A 17,287-nucleotide genomic window follows, 5' to 3' on the forward strand; every position below is an offset into this window, starting at 1 on the left:
AAAAAAAGATGGACCTTAATGAACTTTTCCAGCTATATTAGGCTGTAGCCACTGGAAGTTATCCCTTTTTAAATCTGACTCTGTAATAATACTGTTTGGTCAGGACTGTTGTGCTTTACTTTTGTTATAGGCAAAGATTCAGGTTTCAGTTCTGAAATAAGTTCATCTTCACAATATATATGGATGAAGGAATTGGACTTAAACTGGATTTGAATTAAAACCTTTGATACTGCTTGTAGCCTGGGATTTTGGTAGTTTTTTAGCTTAGCTTTTAAAGAGGTTTTTAATAGGTTTTTTTTTTTTCATCAGGTTAGATGCTGATTTTGATGATCAGCAGGATCTGTGTTCATGCAGTGAACGGATTGAGGAGCATACTTCTGTAGTGCTGTAGGACATTTTAATCTTTTCTACTTTAGCAGTTCATGTAAATTCTGTTATAGGAGAATATTTTCTGTAGATCTGGGCATGGGTGCAAAAATCAAGTGCCCTTGCAGTGGCAAGAGTTCTAGATGGTGAGGGATAAATCAGAGAGTTGTCAGCTCTGGCTTCTATTATATAGTGCATGAATAAAATCATTATAATTGATAAACGTAAGTTCTTGATCATTGTGAATTAGTCACATTGCAGTCACTGGTACTGATCTTACCAAGAGGAGCGTGAGAACCATCTGCTGTTAACACCACGGCCACTGGGATTTCTGAGCTCATAATACTTTATATAAATTCTGGACAGCTCTTTGGCTGGAATAAATCACTCCCACCCTCTGAAATCAATGGAGCAACTGCAAGTTTTAGAAAGCAAAGTTTGGCACTCTCTGATATAAAAATTTTTATTGAGTTGGAATGTCATGGGGATCCCAATCAGTTATAGGCTGCATTCAGGGCTCCATTCATTTTTTACCTCCTAGGAGATGTACCTTTAGCATTGATTATCCTACTTTATTCCCATTTGCATTCACTTTTTGATAAATGTAAAGCTAAAATGTATTTTGTAGCACTTTTTAAGTAAACCATGTGAGTATTTGTCAATTATTGTTCAGAAAACAATAAAGCTAGTAATTTAGATGCAGAATAAGTTGTGTAGGAATTTAGTGCAGAAGGCTAGGATATGCAAAAAGTATCGTGCCTTCTAGGCTAACACTGCTGTACAGGAGCAGGGCACAGCTCTGAAATCCCAGTTGGAACTGGTGCAAAAAGTTGCCTGTACTTTGAAGGACATTGCAACTGTTGAATCTGTTGAATCAAGTTGAATCTGTTTTAAGAGAAATCATAAGAGCTGCACAGGCTTTCGTCAGAGCTGGCATCAAACCACTTTGGCACCTAATCAGTCATCTCTTCCATTGTTGTAAAAGCATCAGAGCATTTTCAAATGAGTATTTTGAGATTAGCGTTTGTGTAAGGTTCTCCCGCTATATTAAAAGTGCCTGCCATGCATTTCTTGAGAGGTGTGATTTTTCAGCTAATGATCACAAAGCACCATCTCAGGTTAATTTTTTTGTTTGGTTGGTTTTTTTGTTTGGGTTTTTTCGTGGTTTTTTTAGTGCTTTTGGGCATGACCACTGGGTCATTAGATGGATGCTCACATTTCATGGCTCCTTTTAGCCAAAGGTTATGTCATTGTAAATTGTCTGCAGCAGAACTTGGCGTTCTCCTGAATTTCACTCTCTAATGGCACAAATCATGTGCCTCATGGACCTCATCAGATATACATGACTGCTCTCAAATCTGTCTTCTTCACTCTGGTGAGGACTGAGTTTTGGACTCTAATGAGTGAGAAACTGGGAGGAAGTGTGGTTATTCTAGACAACAAATTAGTTTCAGAAAAGAAGCATTTCTCTATTGAAAATGTTTACCATTTGGGGACTCTGGGCCAGACTTTGCACAGCGGCAGCATAAGTAAATTGGCTGGCATCAGACAAAATGATGTACTGAAATCAAACTGCCAAGCAACAGGGTGTAGGCATGTCTTTGAAACACAGTGAAGTCAGGTGCTGTTCTCTGGTGGACCTTAATCAGGGAAGGATATGCTCAGGGTGAGCTGCAGATTGCTTTTGAATAATTCACTCTTCAGTAGAAATAAGTTATTACAAAACCTTGAACCAGAATAATATTATTATTTACGTGATGTGTCACTTCAATATAAATGTAACATAAATGTATCGAGGTTGTTTTTGCTCATGTTCTCAGAAGGAACTAAATCTCCACCATTTTTCTAACGTTTATATGCAAAGCTTCCTAGTGTAATAATAAATCAGCTGAAATTATCCCTGGTGTGTTTGTGTGATGCTCCATCCTTTTTTTTGTTTGTTTGTTTTTAACGCCATCTTCTTAAGTTTTCTATTTATCTTTGAGTTGCATTGAGAGGAAGATATTCTCTTAATAGTTAAGGGAGGGTGCTGTGACTGGTACTTATGACTCTGACACAGATAGCCCTCCTGTTACCCTTTTGCTTTTCCACCCCTTTTCCTTTTATCTGTTGGATGCTTGCTGCACACTATAATCACAAGCACTTTTAGGTCAGCAACTGCTGTGTTTTATTTTTAAACTGTACTTGTTAGCAGTTGGACATAACACCAAACCTGATTTTGCGTTCCAAATGCTGCCATAGTGGGAATATTTAATGATAATAAAATGCTCTGCCTCTGTCTCATTTGAAGTTCCACCTAATCTGACAAAGCAATCAGCAGTTGATAGGCAGATCTAAATGAAATATTATTCCTCTATAAAACGGTTTAAATTTGAATAGCTTTTTATTTAAGATGCATAAGCATTTTTCCAACATTCGATCTGTTAGGCAAAGTATACGTTGTAAAAGAAGCATTTACTGCTGGCTTGTGAAAATAAATATATATTGGTGAGTTAGTTGGAAGCCTGTAGATATTCTAAAAAGATGACAGGGTAAGATAAGCAGTAGAGCTAAGCTGAAATTGCTCTGGAGGTCTTTCTGAATAGCTGTCAGTTTTATGTTCTCCTAACACAATAATGGGCACTCCCAGGAGGTGGGAGTCTCATGGGATAATTACTCTTCTGAGGTTTAGATTGGTTTTGCTCTGCCTTTTCCACAGATGGGTAAGACTGCCTTATAATTATTCTCCTCCTCTTTCAGCAGATTTTTCTAATGTAGAAATTAATAGAATTAATTTTGTATACATGCACTGTACTTAGGTTACCAAGCATATTAATGAATTTCAAGCAATATTGAATGCTATCAGATGGCAATAGTAAGTGGTCTGGTTAGCTTTTATCTTACAAATTGGATTTAAGTCTCACTGTGCTTGCCTGTTGAGATGTGTTTAATATTCAGGTCTATTTTCTGCTGTCATAAGCAGACATATTTACTCTCTCAGCCTGGTTTACCTTTATCCTTGAAAATAACAAGCACAAGAAGTAAAAGTTTAAAATAAATGTAGATTTTATAATTGCGGAATATTTTTATAGTTCCTGGTGCATGAAGCTGACATAATTGCTCACTATCTTTCTGAGAATATCAAACAATGTTGATGAAATGAAGCAAAAACTTGGCAAAAACTTACTTTCATTTGGGGCGGCTCTTAGGGCACCACACTGTCTCAGTCTTTAGTTACAAACCATTGGTTTTGCAAATAAATCTGTGGACAAATAGCAACCTCAGCCTCTGGATTCTCAAGCAAATCTGTGTTTTAGGAGATCTAGCTACTAGGATGATCTAACAAGCTCTGACAGGCTTTCCTGTAAGATATTACAAACATCTAAGAAAAACAGAAAAAAAATTTAAAATAATAATAATTTAAAAAGTGTTTCACATGGATTTGTGTCTTTACAAGATGAAATATCCAGCCTAGCCCTGGTGGTGTCAGAGTTGAGAGCATTAGGTCATCTTTTTACCCAGCTTCCCTGTCTCCCAAGGTGGGAGCAGAACTCCAGAGTGGTGGTTGCTACTAAGACTTGCAGTTCTTGGTCAGCACCAGCCCTTCCCCTTCACTTAAAAAAAATTGCATCATATCACTTAGGAGATTTGCCAGATCTTCCCAAAGGAAAGACTTCAATTTGTTTTGTTCTCCCCACTCTGTTCTCCAGGGTAACATTAGCCAGTTCTGAGTCTCTGAGCGTGTAGACACACGTTCATTCTTCAGGAGGGAAAACAATAGTTGAATGCAAACCTTGTTTTGTTAGATGAAGACTGGTACGTTATCAGAGGGACAAAACTCTCCTCAGTTGCATTGCTAGGAAGCAGTTGATGGAAAGCATCTTTTTGGTGTCCTCAGCTATTGATCTGGTACCTCCATATGTGCCCTGGGAGCTCTGACACGGGGATGAAATGGCTCCTGTAATTCTGCAGTAGGTTTAGCCGCGTTTCATCCTCAAGGCTGTGATTATGTCACGGCATTGAAAGAAATTCTGACTCATTTTGTATTTAAAGGAGGGGCTGTGATGGGTCATAAAGATCAGCTGTTGAGCTTGGCCCAGGAAAAGAAAAAAAGGATATTTGACATCTGAACTTTATCAGTTGGAGTATAAATCCCAGTAGAAAGCGTACTTGATTACTGATGTTGTATTGAATATTGGTTAGTGTTTAACTGCTGTAAGCCTATAGCAAGTGTTATTTGCTAAGCTTTTGATGAATATTTCTTCTTTTCCCTGTGCCTCTGCCATGAAATACGTTAAATATTATTGTGCTAAAACCATAGCCTTATTCATAATTAATTGACCTTACACAAACTGTTTTAGTGGGATGAGTTAGAGGGTTTGTTTAAAATTGTGGCACCTGTGTGTATCTTTAAAAATAGCTCCAAGGAAGAGGATATTTTTTTTTCTTGCTGTTCTGATTTTATGATCAAAGATGTGATGGATTAACTTGTAAATAACTGGCTTGACTCTCCTCTGAGTTTATATGCAAGATAAGTGGGGTATAGTGGGGTAAGAAACAGATTTTCTGTGTGATTTCTACAAGGGTGAAAAACAATTCCAGAAAAGTTACTGAGAATAATTGTGTTTTCTCCTTCCTTTGTAATTTATTTGTGTAAAAATAACTGGCCTACGTCTAATGATACAGAAGTCAAATCTGTTTTTACACTGGGAATTACTGCTTTTACTGTATATGATATACTTATATGAAGAAGCTTAATGTGTTCTAAGACACTTAAACAAAGTATTCTTATGTTATATACATCTTTAAAATTTGAAAAGTAGGAAATCAAGATATTAGCCAGACTGTAGCCGCATTTTCCTTTATATATCACAGGTAGCTAAATTCTGTCCTCCCACTCAGCACCACCGGAGGCACTCCTACACATCTCCTTTGAGCACTGGTTTGGATGTGTTTTAATTTGACGATTAAAATGCTACAGAGACATGGGATTTGCCTCATATGGTAGGCCATTAACCACAGTGTTTTGGGAAAATGCAGCCAAAGTTGCAAGTTGCAAAGCTGCAAAGCAAAATCCTCACCCATGCCCAGGTATTTTGCACAGCCCTGTTGGTTAGTTTGATAAAACTTGTGGAAGACCTGAGTGTATTTTAAATTTTATAGTGTTTCATACAAGGTATTTTGGAACTGTAGGATACTGTAAGAACTCATTACCAACTTTAGAAGTGCCAGGCTGTAGTAAAAAGCTCCTGGAAGAACTACAGACTTCCAGAAGGCAATAAAAATTCCTCCGGAGTAGGGAAACAATATATAAACCATATTTGTCTGAGGGAGAATAGTCCATGATAGTTTTTTAGCAATTTTAAATATTGTTAGTAACTCTTTTATTGCTAAGATTGCATGGAGAAAAGTGTAGTTACATAGACCTTTCTAAGATATTAAAATTTTGTCAACATAGACATATTATTATGGAACCTAATTTTAAGAAGATAAACATTTATCTATTATTTAGATTAATAACTGTAGGAAGAGCAGTACCAGGAGAGCAGTTGAATGGTGGGTGGCAATATAATAGAAAAGACTTATGAAATATTTGTCCATTTGTACAATGCATTTGAAAAGAAGGTGGATCCCTCAGTAATAGTTGATGTTGATGAATCAAAACTATTTTTTTAAAAAAAAAAGAGAATTTGAAGATCCAGAAACTAACTTTGCATAAAATAATAGTTCAATTGACTTTGAATGTAATTGACACGCTTAGATCCATGAATGACAGCAATTAAAAGTCCGCCAGAAGACTGTAATTAAAGTAAAAATGTCATGGTTTTGTAATAAGGGAAGTACACAGGTAAAGCATTGCCTCTTATCCTAGGAGCCCTTATTATTCAGAGTTTTATCAGAGAGCTGTGGGAATGATTAATATGCTTTGCAGGTGGGTGGTGTTTTTCCTGTTTTTGATGTTTTAATGTGGAGAAATAAATTTTGCAGCAAATACTACAGGACCTGTAAAGGAAACTAAAGAAAGGTCTAATTATTTGCTAACGTTTTATTCTTCTGAAGGTCATTATGCATGCTCTGGATGGCAGAGTAATTCTCATCTCTAATGTCTGAGCCTTTGAACTGTGTTTAGGCTGCAGCATTCAGCAAGGTCCCTAGAATATGAGTATATATACTGTGCCCAGTACAACGTATTTTGTGATTTCTTTTTTTTGGTAAGTTGTCAGTGTAAATTCCCTGAATCACGTGGCTTTGCCAAGTGAGATGAACTACTGGGTTTCCCTATGATTCCGAGTCTGCAGTTTCGTCCTTTAAAAATACTTAAATTTCTGTATCCAGAGAAGGGTGAATGTGGTGCTGAATGGGGAAGATGGATATGACCTCTGAAAAGCTGTTGGATCCACCTTCACAGTCAACTGCAGGGCTAGGACCTTTGAACAGTCAAAAGCTAACGCACCCTTGCGTAGAGAGATTATAAAGTGACACATGTCATAAATAACAGAGTTACCAAAAGCATTTGCTTGGATTTTGCTAAAGGTTAATAAGTTTTCAGGGAATGTGCTGGCTCCTTTAACAAGCCAGAGAAACGGGCATCCTGTCAATGTATGAGTGCATTTCTGGAGCAGGGAATGTGATGACACTACTTCAACATAAATGCTCTAATTGAAATAGTTCACAGTGACCCTTTTAATGCCATTTTTTTGCATTATTGCGGTTATTTCGGTCACGTTTTTTCATACAATGCCTGGACCACTTTGCTGAGTCCAGGGATCATTGGCTGGAGGGCTGGGTTGGTTTTTTTTTAGGTTGCAATAAGTAAATGACTGGAAACGCATTGCCACATTCTGCACAGTGATAAAATTACTTCAGCAGAGCCATTCTCATATATGCCAACTGATTATCTGGTCTTGATTTTTAGCCAGGAACTAACTGGTCGTTAGTTAGAAGCTAAAGTGTATCTGTGCAAGATAGGAGGTCTGCTAATGGGATGTGATTTAACTTATGTCATGTGTTTATTCCTACCAAAGAAATGTCAGCCTCTCAGTCAGGCAGAGCCCTGATTGTGCCATTTTGATGTCTTGATACCTCTGGTTAATAAATTAAAAACATGAAAATGCAAAAATAACCATGTTACATTTTAATTACACTGACATTAATGTTAAAATAGAGACTGGTAACAAGCGTTGCGGCATAATTTTTAGAGACCAGATTAAATTTAATTGCAGCCATTAACTCAAACAGATTTTTTACAATCAAGCATGAAAGAACTATTCTGTGACTCTTTTTTTTCATTGTCTACCTTGCTAGTTTTTAGATACAAGCCTTTAATGATTTGCATGAGGAAACTTCATTGTTACTGTGTGAACAAAATGCTTCAAAGCACCTAAACCGTAGAGGCTCCAAAATGCGATCCAAGGTCAAATAGATTATGTGTGATTCAGCGTTAAAAAGGATGTACCTGCCTAAGATCAGGCAGTGTGAATAGCCCTCTTCACTATTACATCTTACAGTTTTCCCAGGAAATATTTAAAGCGTTGTCAGTATTTACATCAGCTCACTTAGACCCAAATCCTGGATTTGCTTTCTGGAAGAGCCTGTTTAGTTCTGTTTCTTGGGCAACACACAGTAGTCCTAAGCAAGCCTATTGTCCTGAAGAGACTTCTGAAAATAGAATTGTACAACTACCCTTCATTTTGACACTTCTTCTCTTGCTGTTGAGGATCTTGCTTATTCCCTTTCTCCATTTCCAAATTATGAATGATACTTTCAATGCTTTTAATTATCTTTAAATCTGTGCAGAATAGAAAGGCAGTTTTTTAATTAAATGAGCTATTGCTACAACTGGATGGTCATAGCTGGCTGAACACCACTCACCAACTGTAGAATGTGGCTCCTTAGGCTTAGGTTCTACAAGCTCAGCTGGAGATACAGATAATTCGAATCTCCTCTGATCTGTTGGAGTAGGTCTCTAATAATTCACTTATTTCGCAGTTGTGTTTTATGTGATACTTGATAACTCTTCTACATTATTAAATTTACGTATTTGCACCTTTCATCTGCATTTCAGCAAAACAGACAGGTGTGTTAAAGAAAATTATCCATGGACTGACCACCTGTCTGTTAGTGGAAAGGTACTGTTTTGAAATCTGAAGCAAAAGCAGGAGGGAGCACAATTTGGAAAGACTCTGACTTGTAGAATGAATTACATGAGCTACACTTAGAGCAGTGGCTTCTAATAGCACGTTCGTGGTGGGCAAAAGCAAAAGATACAAAATAGCTGTCAATTTATATTGCGATTATGAAAAAGTTTACTGTTTCAGTCTCATTGTTGTTCAAGTGAGAACTCCACCCCTTTTGTGAGGATTTTTGGCATTTTAAATAACACGCTAACACTGATTTTTTTAAATAAAAAAGGAATAGCACAGTGGGAAGCACCCATCATCTGAATTAATACACCAATTATAAACTCTTGCAAATAAACAATTTGATCATTTCTGTTTCTGTGCCCTACACTGGGAGTTTAAGTGTCTCATTAAAAGAAAAGCTGAAGTCTCGTTCCATATTTTAGCTGTCCGTGTACTGATGATGAGAAAGTTCAGTGATAAAGCTGGCAACTGCTTGCTCCTCCATAGGCAAATGTGCGTTCTGAATGAAACATTAAATGGAGCTTTTGACACGCTGAAATGTTTCAACAGCTACATTGCTAATTATTAACTGCAAGAGAATTAATTTTGCTCTTCAAAGGAACAGTGACTTTTTAGAAGTTAAAGAGAGTCGCTCATTTGACAGTATTATTTGCAACTTAAAAAATAAGAATGTTCTTTCTCAAAGTGTAGTCAGACATGCCTGCAAGGGCAGTTACTGGATGTAACAGAAGTAATCATAATACCTAAAGGTATATGCCAAATGATAATCAAACATAGAAGAAAGTGCCTATTTAAAATAGTTTGCAAAACTACTGCAGTGTGAGATAGTTGTATACACATATATATTAATTGGTGAGAGTGTAAAACAAATGAAGAATAGCCCTTCACCATCCACAAGCTTAGCCATTAGGGGTTCAGATAAGATGAAAATGAGCTTCTATAATTCCTAAGTTTTAAGGACAGAATCAAAATTAAATAATACAATTATGTTTTACATGTTAAAAAAGAACTGACCTTATCAAAGAAGCCCCCTTATTACTCTTACTCTTAAATCTCCATCCACGAATATATGCTGAGGACTACCTGGCTAGAAAACAGGTTGGCAGAAAAGCACCTGGGGGTCCTGGTGGACACCAAGTTGAAAATCAGCCAGCAATGTGCCCTTCCCTCAAAGAAGGCTGATGGTATCCTGGGCTGCATTAGGAGAAGTATTGCCAGCAGGTCGAAGGAGAGGATCTTTCCCCTCTACTCAACACTGATGAAGCCACACCCAGGGGTACTGTGACCAGTTCTGGGCTCCCCAGTACAACAAAAACATGAACATGCTGGAGAGAGTCCTACAAAGGGCCGCTAAGGTGATGCAGGGATTCAACCATCTCTCCTATAAGGAAAGGCTGGGAGAGCTGGGACTGTTCGGCTTGGAGAAGAGAAGGTTCAGGGGGACCTTATCAAAGCATATAAATATCTAAAGGCAGGAGGGTGAAAGATGACGGAGCCAGGTTCTTTTCAGTGGTGGCCAGTAACAGGACCAGATGCACTGGCGCAGGTTGCCCAGGAAGGTGGTGAAGTCGCCATCATTGCAGATATTTAGGAGCCATCTGGATATGGTCCTGGTCAGCTGGCTATAGGTGGCTCTGCTTGAGTAGGGGATGTGGACCAGATGACCTGCAGAGGTGCCTTCCAACCTCAACCATTCTGTGACTCTGTGATGACCATCCCCATTATAGTCAATTGTACAATAGAATTCTGTCGGTATGAAGAAAAAATGTATGTGCCTAAAGAGTGCAAACACTGTTCATCTTTCACATAGCCTTTTACTCAACAGTTATATGTTATTGTTATATATATAATTACATATATAAAAGTAAGAAAAAAGTGTTTAATAACATACGCTAACTTAATGTTTTAGAAACAAAGCTATAAATGTGAAAGCGTATATGGTGAAACTGAAAAATCTCTTTAAAGGAAATACACAAGAGGCATTAAAATACTAATAATTACAAGTCTTGGTCCTGAAAAGAACAATAGAAGATGAAAAAATTAGTAACTAGACTTGTTTATCCAGTGAATCATTTATCTGCACCCTGCCAGTAAGGCAGTAGCTTCCAAATTGGCTCTTCCTCACACACAAGTGTCTTTCCTTGCACATGCAGGTCATAGCTTTAAAATTAGTTGTTACTGGAAAGGAAGTCTGAACTTCAGACAATGGTGGCAGAAAAAGCCAGGTTCAGGCAGTTCTTCCAAGGTAAACTGCTGTATATTTTTTATAATCCTATCATAAGGACAACAGGAAAAGGGGAAAAAAAAAAAAAGGTATTCTCTTTCATAGTGGTCATGAAGAAATTGGTTGAGAATAATGGTCACCCGTTGGTAGCTGTCTTGCTCCTAATCTGGATAACTCTATTACCACAGGAATCATTAGTACATTTTAGAATATCTAGAACTAGGCATGGTGTGTAGCTACAGTATGGATATTTGTTACTGTTCCTCTTATAATTAGAAATGCCACTTGTAAGTCAGAAGTATTTGATGCGATGTAATTTGTGATCTTTTCTGTAAAACAGTTTCCCATTACCAGTCTTGTAGTCAGAAGAATCAAAGTTTTAGCTTAATCGGTATCTTATTAGAACTGCTTTAGTTAGGTCAGTCCCAGTTCTGGGAGCACAAAACCACAAGCATTTGCATTACGTCATCATCTTAACGAAGTACAAGGAAGTAGAAAAAACCAATTGTGTCATTCCAGTGTCTTTCATAACTACATCCAGAAAGGTGCCACCTTTGGTACAGAGCCAGGCACAGTCAAGAACAAAGTTTGAAGTCCATGGATAACTTTACTTACTATATAATTAATGTAAGCCCATTTCTCAGAAATTGCTTAAGAGTGGATCTAAGTAATGCGTTAACCATTTACCACCCATGATTTACAGAAATAGTCTTCATGTTAAAAAACCAAAACTAAACAAAAATGTAGTTTTTATGTCTGCTTAAAGCTTTGCCAACTTCTTCAAGCTCCCTTTACTGCAGTATTTTTACAGTTACTCAGCTTTACAGTGCTCCATCAGCTTTATGAAAATATTTTATTCCTAAGATGCTTTTCATTCTCTCCATACTGTGAAGAGTAAAACAAATTAAGAACTAACCTGCTTTTCCTTACTTCTGCTTTCCAGTTCCACAGTATCATTTTTGATTTGACAATTTCCTCCAGTATCTTTTAGTTTCAATTATGCATGTAGTGAGAAACCTTCTGGTAGCTCTAATAGTCCCCAAGAGTCAGCATTCGCCATTCCTTCTGCCTTTCTATTTAGCATACCGCTAACTTCTAGTTACTTTTTTAGGTCTAATAAATATTAATTTTCTCAACTGGTATGTTTCAAACCTTTTAGTTAGCAGTATTGCATGTTATGTTATTTGTGGAAATCTCTCACGCTCTTTTGCTTGTCTAGTCTTTCCAGTAAGTACTCCTTAGCTTTTCTGGTTTTGCTAAAGTCATTTCTGATACAGTATTGGTAAGACTTGAAATAATTAAAAAAGACCTGAACTAGGCATTCTGTAGTTCTTTTATAGCGAGTCTCTCTAGATTCAGAAAGGTGTATCATAGCTGGTCGTGTGGCATTTTGTTGAGTATTTCAGAACTGATATGCATCTTGTGCTCTGAGTTGTTCCTGTGACAACTGCTTTCAACATCAGCTGGCTCGGTTTCTGAATTTAGACAAGAAGTCACTGTTGAGAGTGTGAAGCCTTCAAGAAAACAGCAATAGGAGAGATCCTGTCTTGTCACTTAAGAATATGTCAGTGAATCCTTTTTCCCATGCTGCCAGTAACAGTTGTGATAGACATTATGATCAAAGTTCTCTTAGGAATATCATTTAATGAGGGCTCCATGTGGGGCATTTATCATTTGTGCTAAGTCTGATTGATTGATTTTTGCTAAGTGACAATAATCCACTCTACTTGGCTAGTATTTGTCTCATTTGACCTCTGACTTAAGAAGGGCTGAAGTGTAGTCTAATATAGTCATTGAGGATGGGAGTCCTAAGACTATATCGTACAAGGAGGAGAGTCAATGTATTTCTCTGGTGATTGAGACGTGGTGATTGCTGTCCTAAGGCTAATTTCCATGCCAACAGCCATGTAGAATGGGATCTTTGGCCGTACATGACCCACATCTAGACAGGGGCCTAGTGGCCTCCTTCCACAGAGGGAGCAAGAGGTCTATATCTGGGCTCCATTAAACATCTCCTTGATCCTTACGCATGATCTCTGTCTCCAAGTTGTATTTAAACTGATTGTTCTTCCTTACAAATGGATGCCATCAATTGTCATGCGTGATAGCTTGACAATAAATAGTATTAATGCTATCACCTCTGTAGAGTTTTGTTCCCTGTGATTTAGGGCTGTGTTATCAGCTGAAGGGATCAGAGAAGACATTGTGGTGCCTCTTAAGGGTGAATGTGGAGCCACTGACCCGTGGTTTTCCTCCAAGTGTGCTGCCCTTAAGAGTTATTTTAGCTATTGAGGATGGTTCTGTCTGCTCTTTCGTGGGCTGACAGATTCATAACTGTGACAAATCTAACATAATCATGAGGAGTTCTGTTTTATGACTATCTCCTGAATGTTTGTTCTCCACCTTGGATGCAGTGTTTCCACACCATCAGTCTGTCTCAGGCTAATGAAGCACTTTATGGCCACTTGTAGATCAGCTTTCACTGTTTGGTTTGTTGTGCTTTTTCTAATTAATTTGGAAGACTAAAGCAACAACTGATACGTGTTGGTTTTCCATTGTTTCTCCTGCTATTATTTCCTTTTCTGAAGTCACAAGTATAGATAACCTGATATTTGCATTATCTTAATTTTTCTCTTACTGGAAAAACACATTAAGTGCACAAGCAAATTCAGAAATTCTCTTGCAGTAGTGCAGAAGTATGACAGAGGAATTTAATACACAATATTATGGTGTTATGGTAAACTATATGTGGAGCAACCGATGTATAGAAAAAAAAAGTAATATATTACCATTATAATGTGAGAGGAGAAAAAATTAGTCAGCTCTTGCATGAATAAATTTCACTGGTCTCATGAATAGCTTCATAAAATTTAAAATAATCTTTCTGTATAATGAACTAGCAAGCTAATTACTCTTGGATTGCCACAGCACAGTGTAACTCTGTCAGGCTGGGAGCATTTTAAATTTTGCCAAAGTTGTGAAGTGGATACAGTTGAAAATGGACATGAATGGGTTTCCTGATCAATAAATCCGCAAATTGTCACAGGGTATTATTCCAGTCAGTAACTGCGATCATTGCTAGATGTATCATTTTTTAAACAATAGAGCTAAAAGTGGCAGATGGTAGTTAATGATTAACATTCCTAGTAAACAAACTTCTGCAGGGATATATTTAAAGTGGTTGTGTGTATATAAATAGACAGGGAGCATGAGCTATGCAACTATAATTGAATTATATTAGCATAACTTAAGTAGAAGTTTAGTAAATACCAAACACCTTTGTTAACTGGCACAGTATTAGGAGGTTAATGACATACTCCCTGTAAATGACTCTTCAAAGTGTTCGGCAGCCTGGCAGTTTAGAGCCAAACTGGTACCCAGTTCGCCACCCTTTGCAGCAGGTAACTTACTTAACTCCTGCTGCTCAAGCTTGGCCTCTGCTGGGTTTTTTGGAGCTGAAGCATCAGCCTTTTTTGCAGAGAGCTGGAAACTCCCCTGTAGAGTGGGACCCTATGCTGGCCCTCCAGTCACACCAGTTTGCCTCCCAGCCTGGAGAGCCTTTGGCTCACTGAGCCCTTAAAACACAGGTGGTTTTTTTAGCTCAGCCTCTACCAACTTACGCTATTAAACATAGAAACTCTGCTCTCCCTGCCAAAAATTCACCCAGCAGCATTGTATAACTCTTGCACTAAGAGAAGATACGAGCTCTTTTTGTGCCCCTTCAGTCAATAAGGGCAATAATTGTCTGTTTCCAGTTGCAGGTTTTGCAGTCATTCCTATTTCTTCCTTTTTATTATGATTTTTGCTGATGTAGTTTCTGGAAAATACACAAATTATGTATTCTAATGGGTTCAAGAAGTGTAATTGAATCTTGTTGTTGGAACTGTCAGGTCTGTGCATCAGAATCCAGCCTGAGCTGTGCATCTTTTTAGCTAAAGCATGTGTTGATGCTCATTCTGAAATCTTAATAGTGGGGCTAGAAGCCTGACTGAAAACCTGTAGTGATTTGTCCTCTTATCATGCCAAGTGAAATAAATAAGTAATGTAGTTACCGATCTAGTCAATTATTTTAAAAATACTGGTGAGTCGGGAAACTATATGCAAATCGGTAAGAAATTAATTCCTGTTACATTTGAATAATTTGGAAAAAACACATTGGTGCCACAAGTGGTTGAAATTTATATTCTTCTCTCACGTAGGAAACTGTACTGTAAATGAGCTAGCATGTCTCTTGGGAAATAATTGTGCATTTTGCTGACAAGCTGAGGTCTCTCAGCAGAAAAATGCATGCTGACAGTTTGACCCAGTGGCCAATTGACTGATTTCTTTCCCTCTTTTTACTTCTATTTTAGATGCTGAAGAATACCAACCTCCAATATGGAAATCATACTGTGAGTATACCAGAGATTTGAATAATCTTAGTACCTTACCAGGTTGTCACTGTTAGGTCTTTTCCCTTTCTTTGTTTAGAAAAAAGACATAAATGTACTTAGGTGCTTGTAGAAATTACTGGTTGGGACAGAAGTGAAACCTGAACTTTCCTGTTTCTCTGTGGAGCAAGTGCAGCAGGGTTATGAGTGCCAGACACTCTGGGTTGCATTACAAGTGTGCAAATCCTGCGTTTCATGGTTTATCTGCTGAGATTTTCAGGAAGGATTCCAGAGGTAGAGGTTAATGCTTCATGTGTTTACTAAAGGTCAGGCTTGAGTATACTTGTCTTTTTATATGTGTCACCAAATCACTTTAAGATAATAATATTTTTGATCCTTAGCAGTAAAAGGTTATTTTTGAAGTGGTGGTTTAGAAGTTGGAGACACCATTATCAGTTCTTTGAACCTTCCTGTCTGCCTTTAGAAAAATCTTTTACATGGAGTACAGTGCAGAAGTGTATATTTTATCCTCTCTTTTTTGCCTCATTCCATTTGTAGTTTCTAATATAGCAGCACAGATCCAAGACAAAATATTGGCTTTTTAAACTGTTATTAAAAGTGGCCTTTAAATTGGACCTGTTTTTTAAAAACCCTTATTGGAACTTTAGTGCAACTGTAGCTTTGAGTGTGGATTTTTTTTTTTCTGTTTTCAGATACAGAGCCATCCTAAGCAAAAGTCATTCCTTTAATTGTGGCAACTTAAAATTTAGTACAGTGCCATTACCAGAAAGGCACTACGAAAAGACAAGGATCACACTAGTTACATGCATGTGCGTGTATAATTTTAAGGACTTGAATAAACTTGTTGACTTCACTTATATGCAGATTAAACTACCTTGCTGACTTCAAAGACATCAGCTCTATGTTACCTGAGAATGACATTCTGCCTCATAATGGACTGGGATTTTTGCAACCAAAACTTCATATGCCAATAAGTTACAAAAAATTGCTTCTCAGAACACTGTTTTCTAGATAACTTTAAAAAAAAAAACAAAAAAAAACAAAAAAAAACCACTTTTCTAGATACTTTCTAGATCCTCTAGAAACTTTTGCTGGTATTTGAAGTATTTTGAATGTGTAACAAAAACCTCCTCAAAAGTCAACAAGAGTGCATTGATTTGAGTTAGACCATTACAGTGTGCTTTGCTGGGTACTTGGAAATAGGTAGACGCTTGATAAGATTTTCTCAGAAGAGAAATCTGTCTGGCTCCAGATCAGTGGAAAAGCTCCCATTAGCTCCCACGAGACCAGGATTTGAAATGAGACCAGGATTTGAAATGGCAGATGTTTCCTTTTTTTGCACTGAGGAAGCACATGCAAAGCTTTACTTACCTTCTCTTAGTTGCCCCACTGGTGCAGACAGATCAGGGCATGCAGTGAGAAGGTTTGGCTACTTCTGCCTGATAACTTAAATGTAGTCCAAGGAAACTTTTTTAAAAATTGAAAAAACACAGAATGAACAAATAAATTATGAATATATAATTTCCTATTCAAATATACATAGGATGCCAGTATTGTGGTAACGGCAAAGTCATGGCCTCAGCATCTGAACCCCATGAATGAGTGATCTTGGAAAATGTTACACGGGTCCAAAATGCAGATAATAGGTTAAGATTACAGAGATTTGCTGCTGAGACTGCTTAGCCACAGACATACGTTTTTCATTGCAATGTTCAGTGAAGTATGCTGCATTACTCTGCTAGAAAAATCTCAAGCTGGTAAATTAATTACAGATTTTATGTCCAATGGTCGCATTAATCTATGATGCAATCTACTGCCATGTCTCATCATAGTTTTAAACTAGTGTATGTATTTCACTCTTAGCAGTTTGTGTTTATTGCCTAATTAACAGTTATTTTCAGTGTATTTTAGCAAGTTAACTTTTTAAAATGTTTATTAACATTAAGATACTTTACATACAGTTTTGATTTCTTTTTGAAGTTGTGGATAAATTTAGGTGCACTATGTTGCCTTTTATTGACTTAACGACTAAGGCTTCAATCCTTCTAACTTCTCAACAAAGGCAGATTTTCCTGTTTATACAGGCAAAGTACTCAAATAAACAGTGTTGCACATATCCATGGGTAAATGCCAGTCAAAGTGGAACAGCTTTCAGAATCCAAACCTTACTCTTTGGCACTATG

The 17,287-nt window shown here is 37.4% G+C and overlaps 1 protein-coding gene across 2 annotated transcripts in view; it reads left to right on the top strand.

Annotated features, from left to right (window-relative positions):
* The window catches only part of CHN2 (chimerin 2), a 167,957-nt gene that overhangs the window by 53,624 nt on the left and 97,046 nt on the right, over positions 1-17,287 (top strand). For both annotated transcript variants that reach the window (XM_065051418.1, XM_065051419.1), the window contains exon 2: positions 15,066-15,104. In XM_065051418.1, coding sequence (XP_064907490.1) covers positions 15,066-15,104 — 39 coding nt within the window. The remainder of the gene's footprint in view (positions 1-15,065; positions 15,105-17,287) is intronic.

The sequence above is a fragment of the Columba livia genome, chromosome 2 (assembly GCF_036013475.1).
Source record: "Columba livia isolate bColLiv1 breed racing homer chromosome 2, bColLiv1.pat.W.v2, whole genome shotgun sequence".
Lineage (NCBI taxonomy): Eukaryota > Metazoa > Chordata > Aves > Columbiformes > Columbidae > Columba > Columba livia.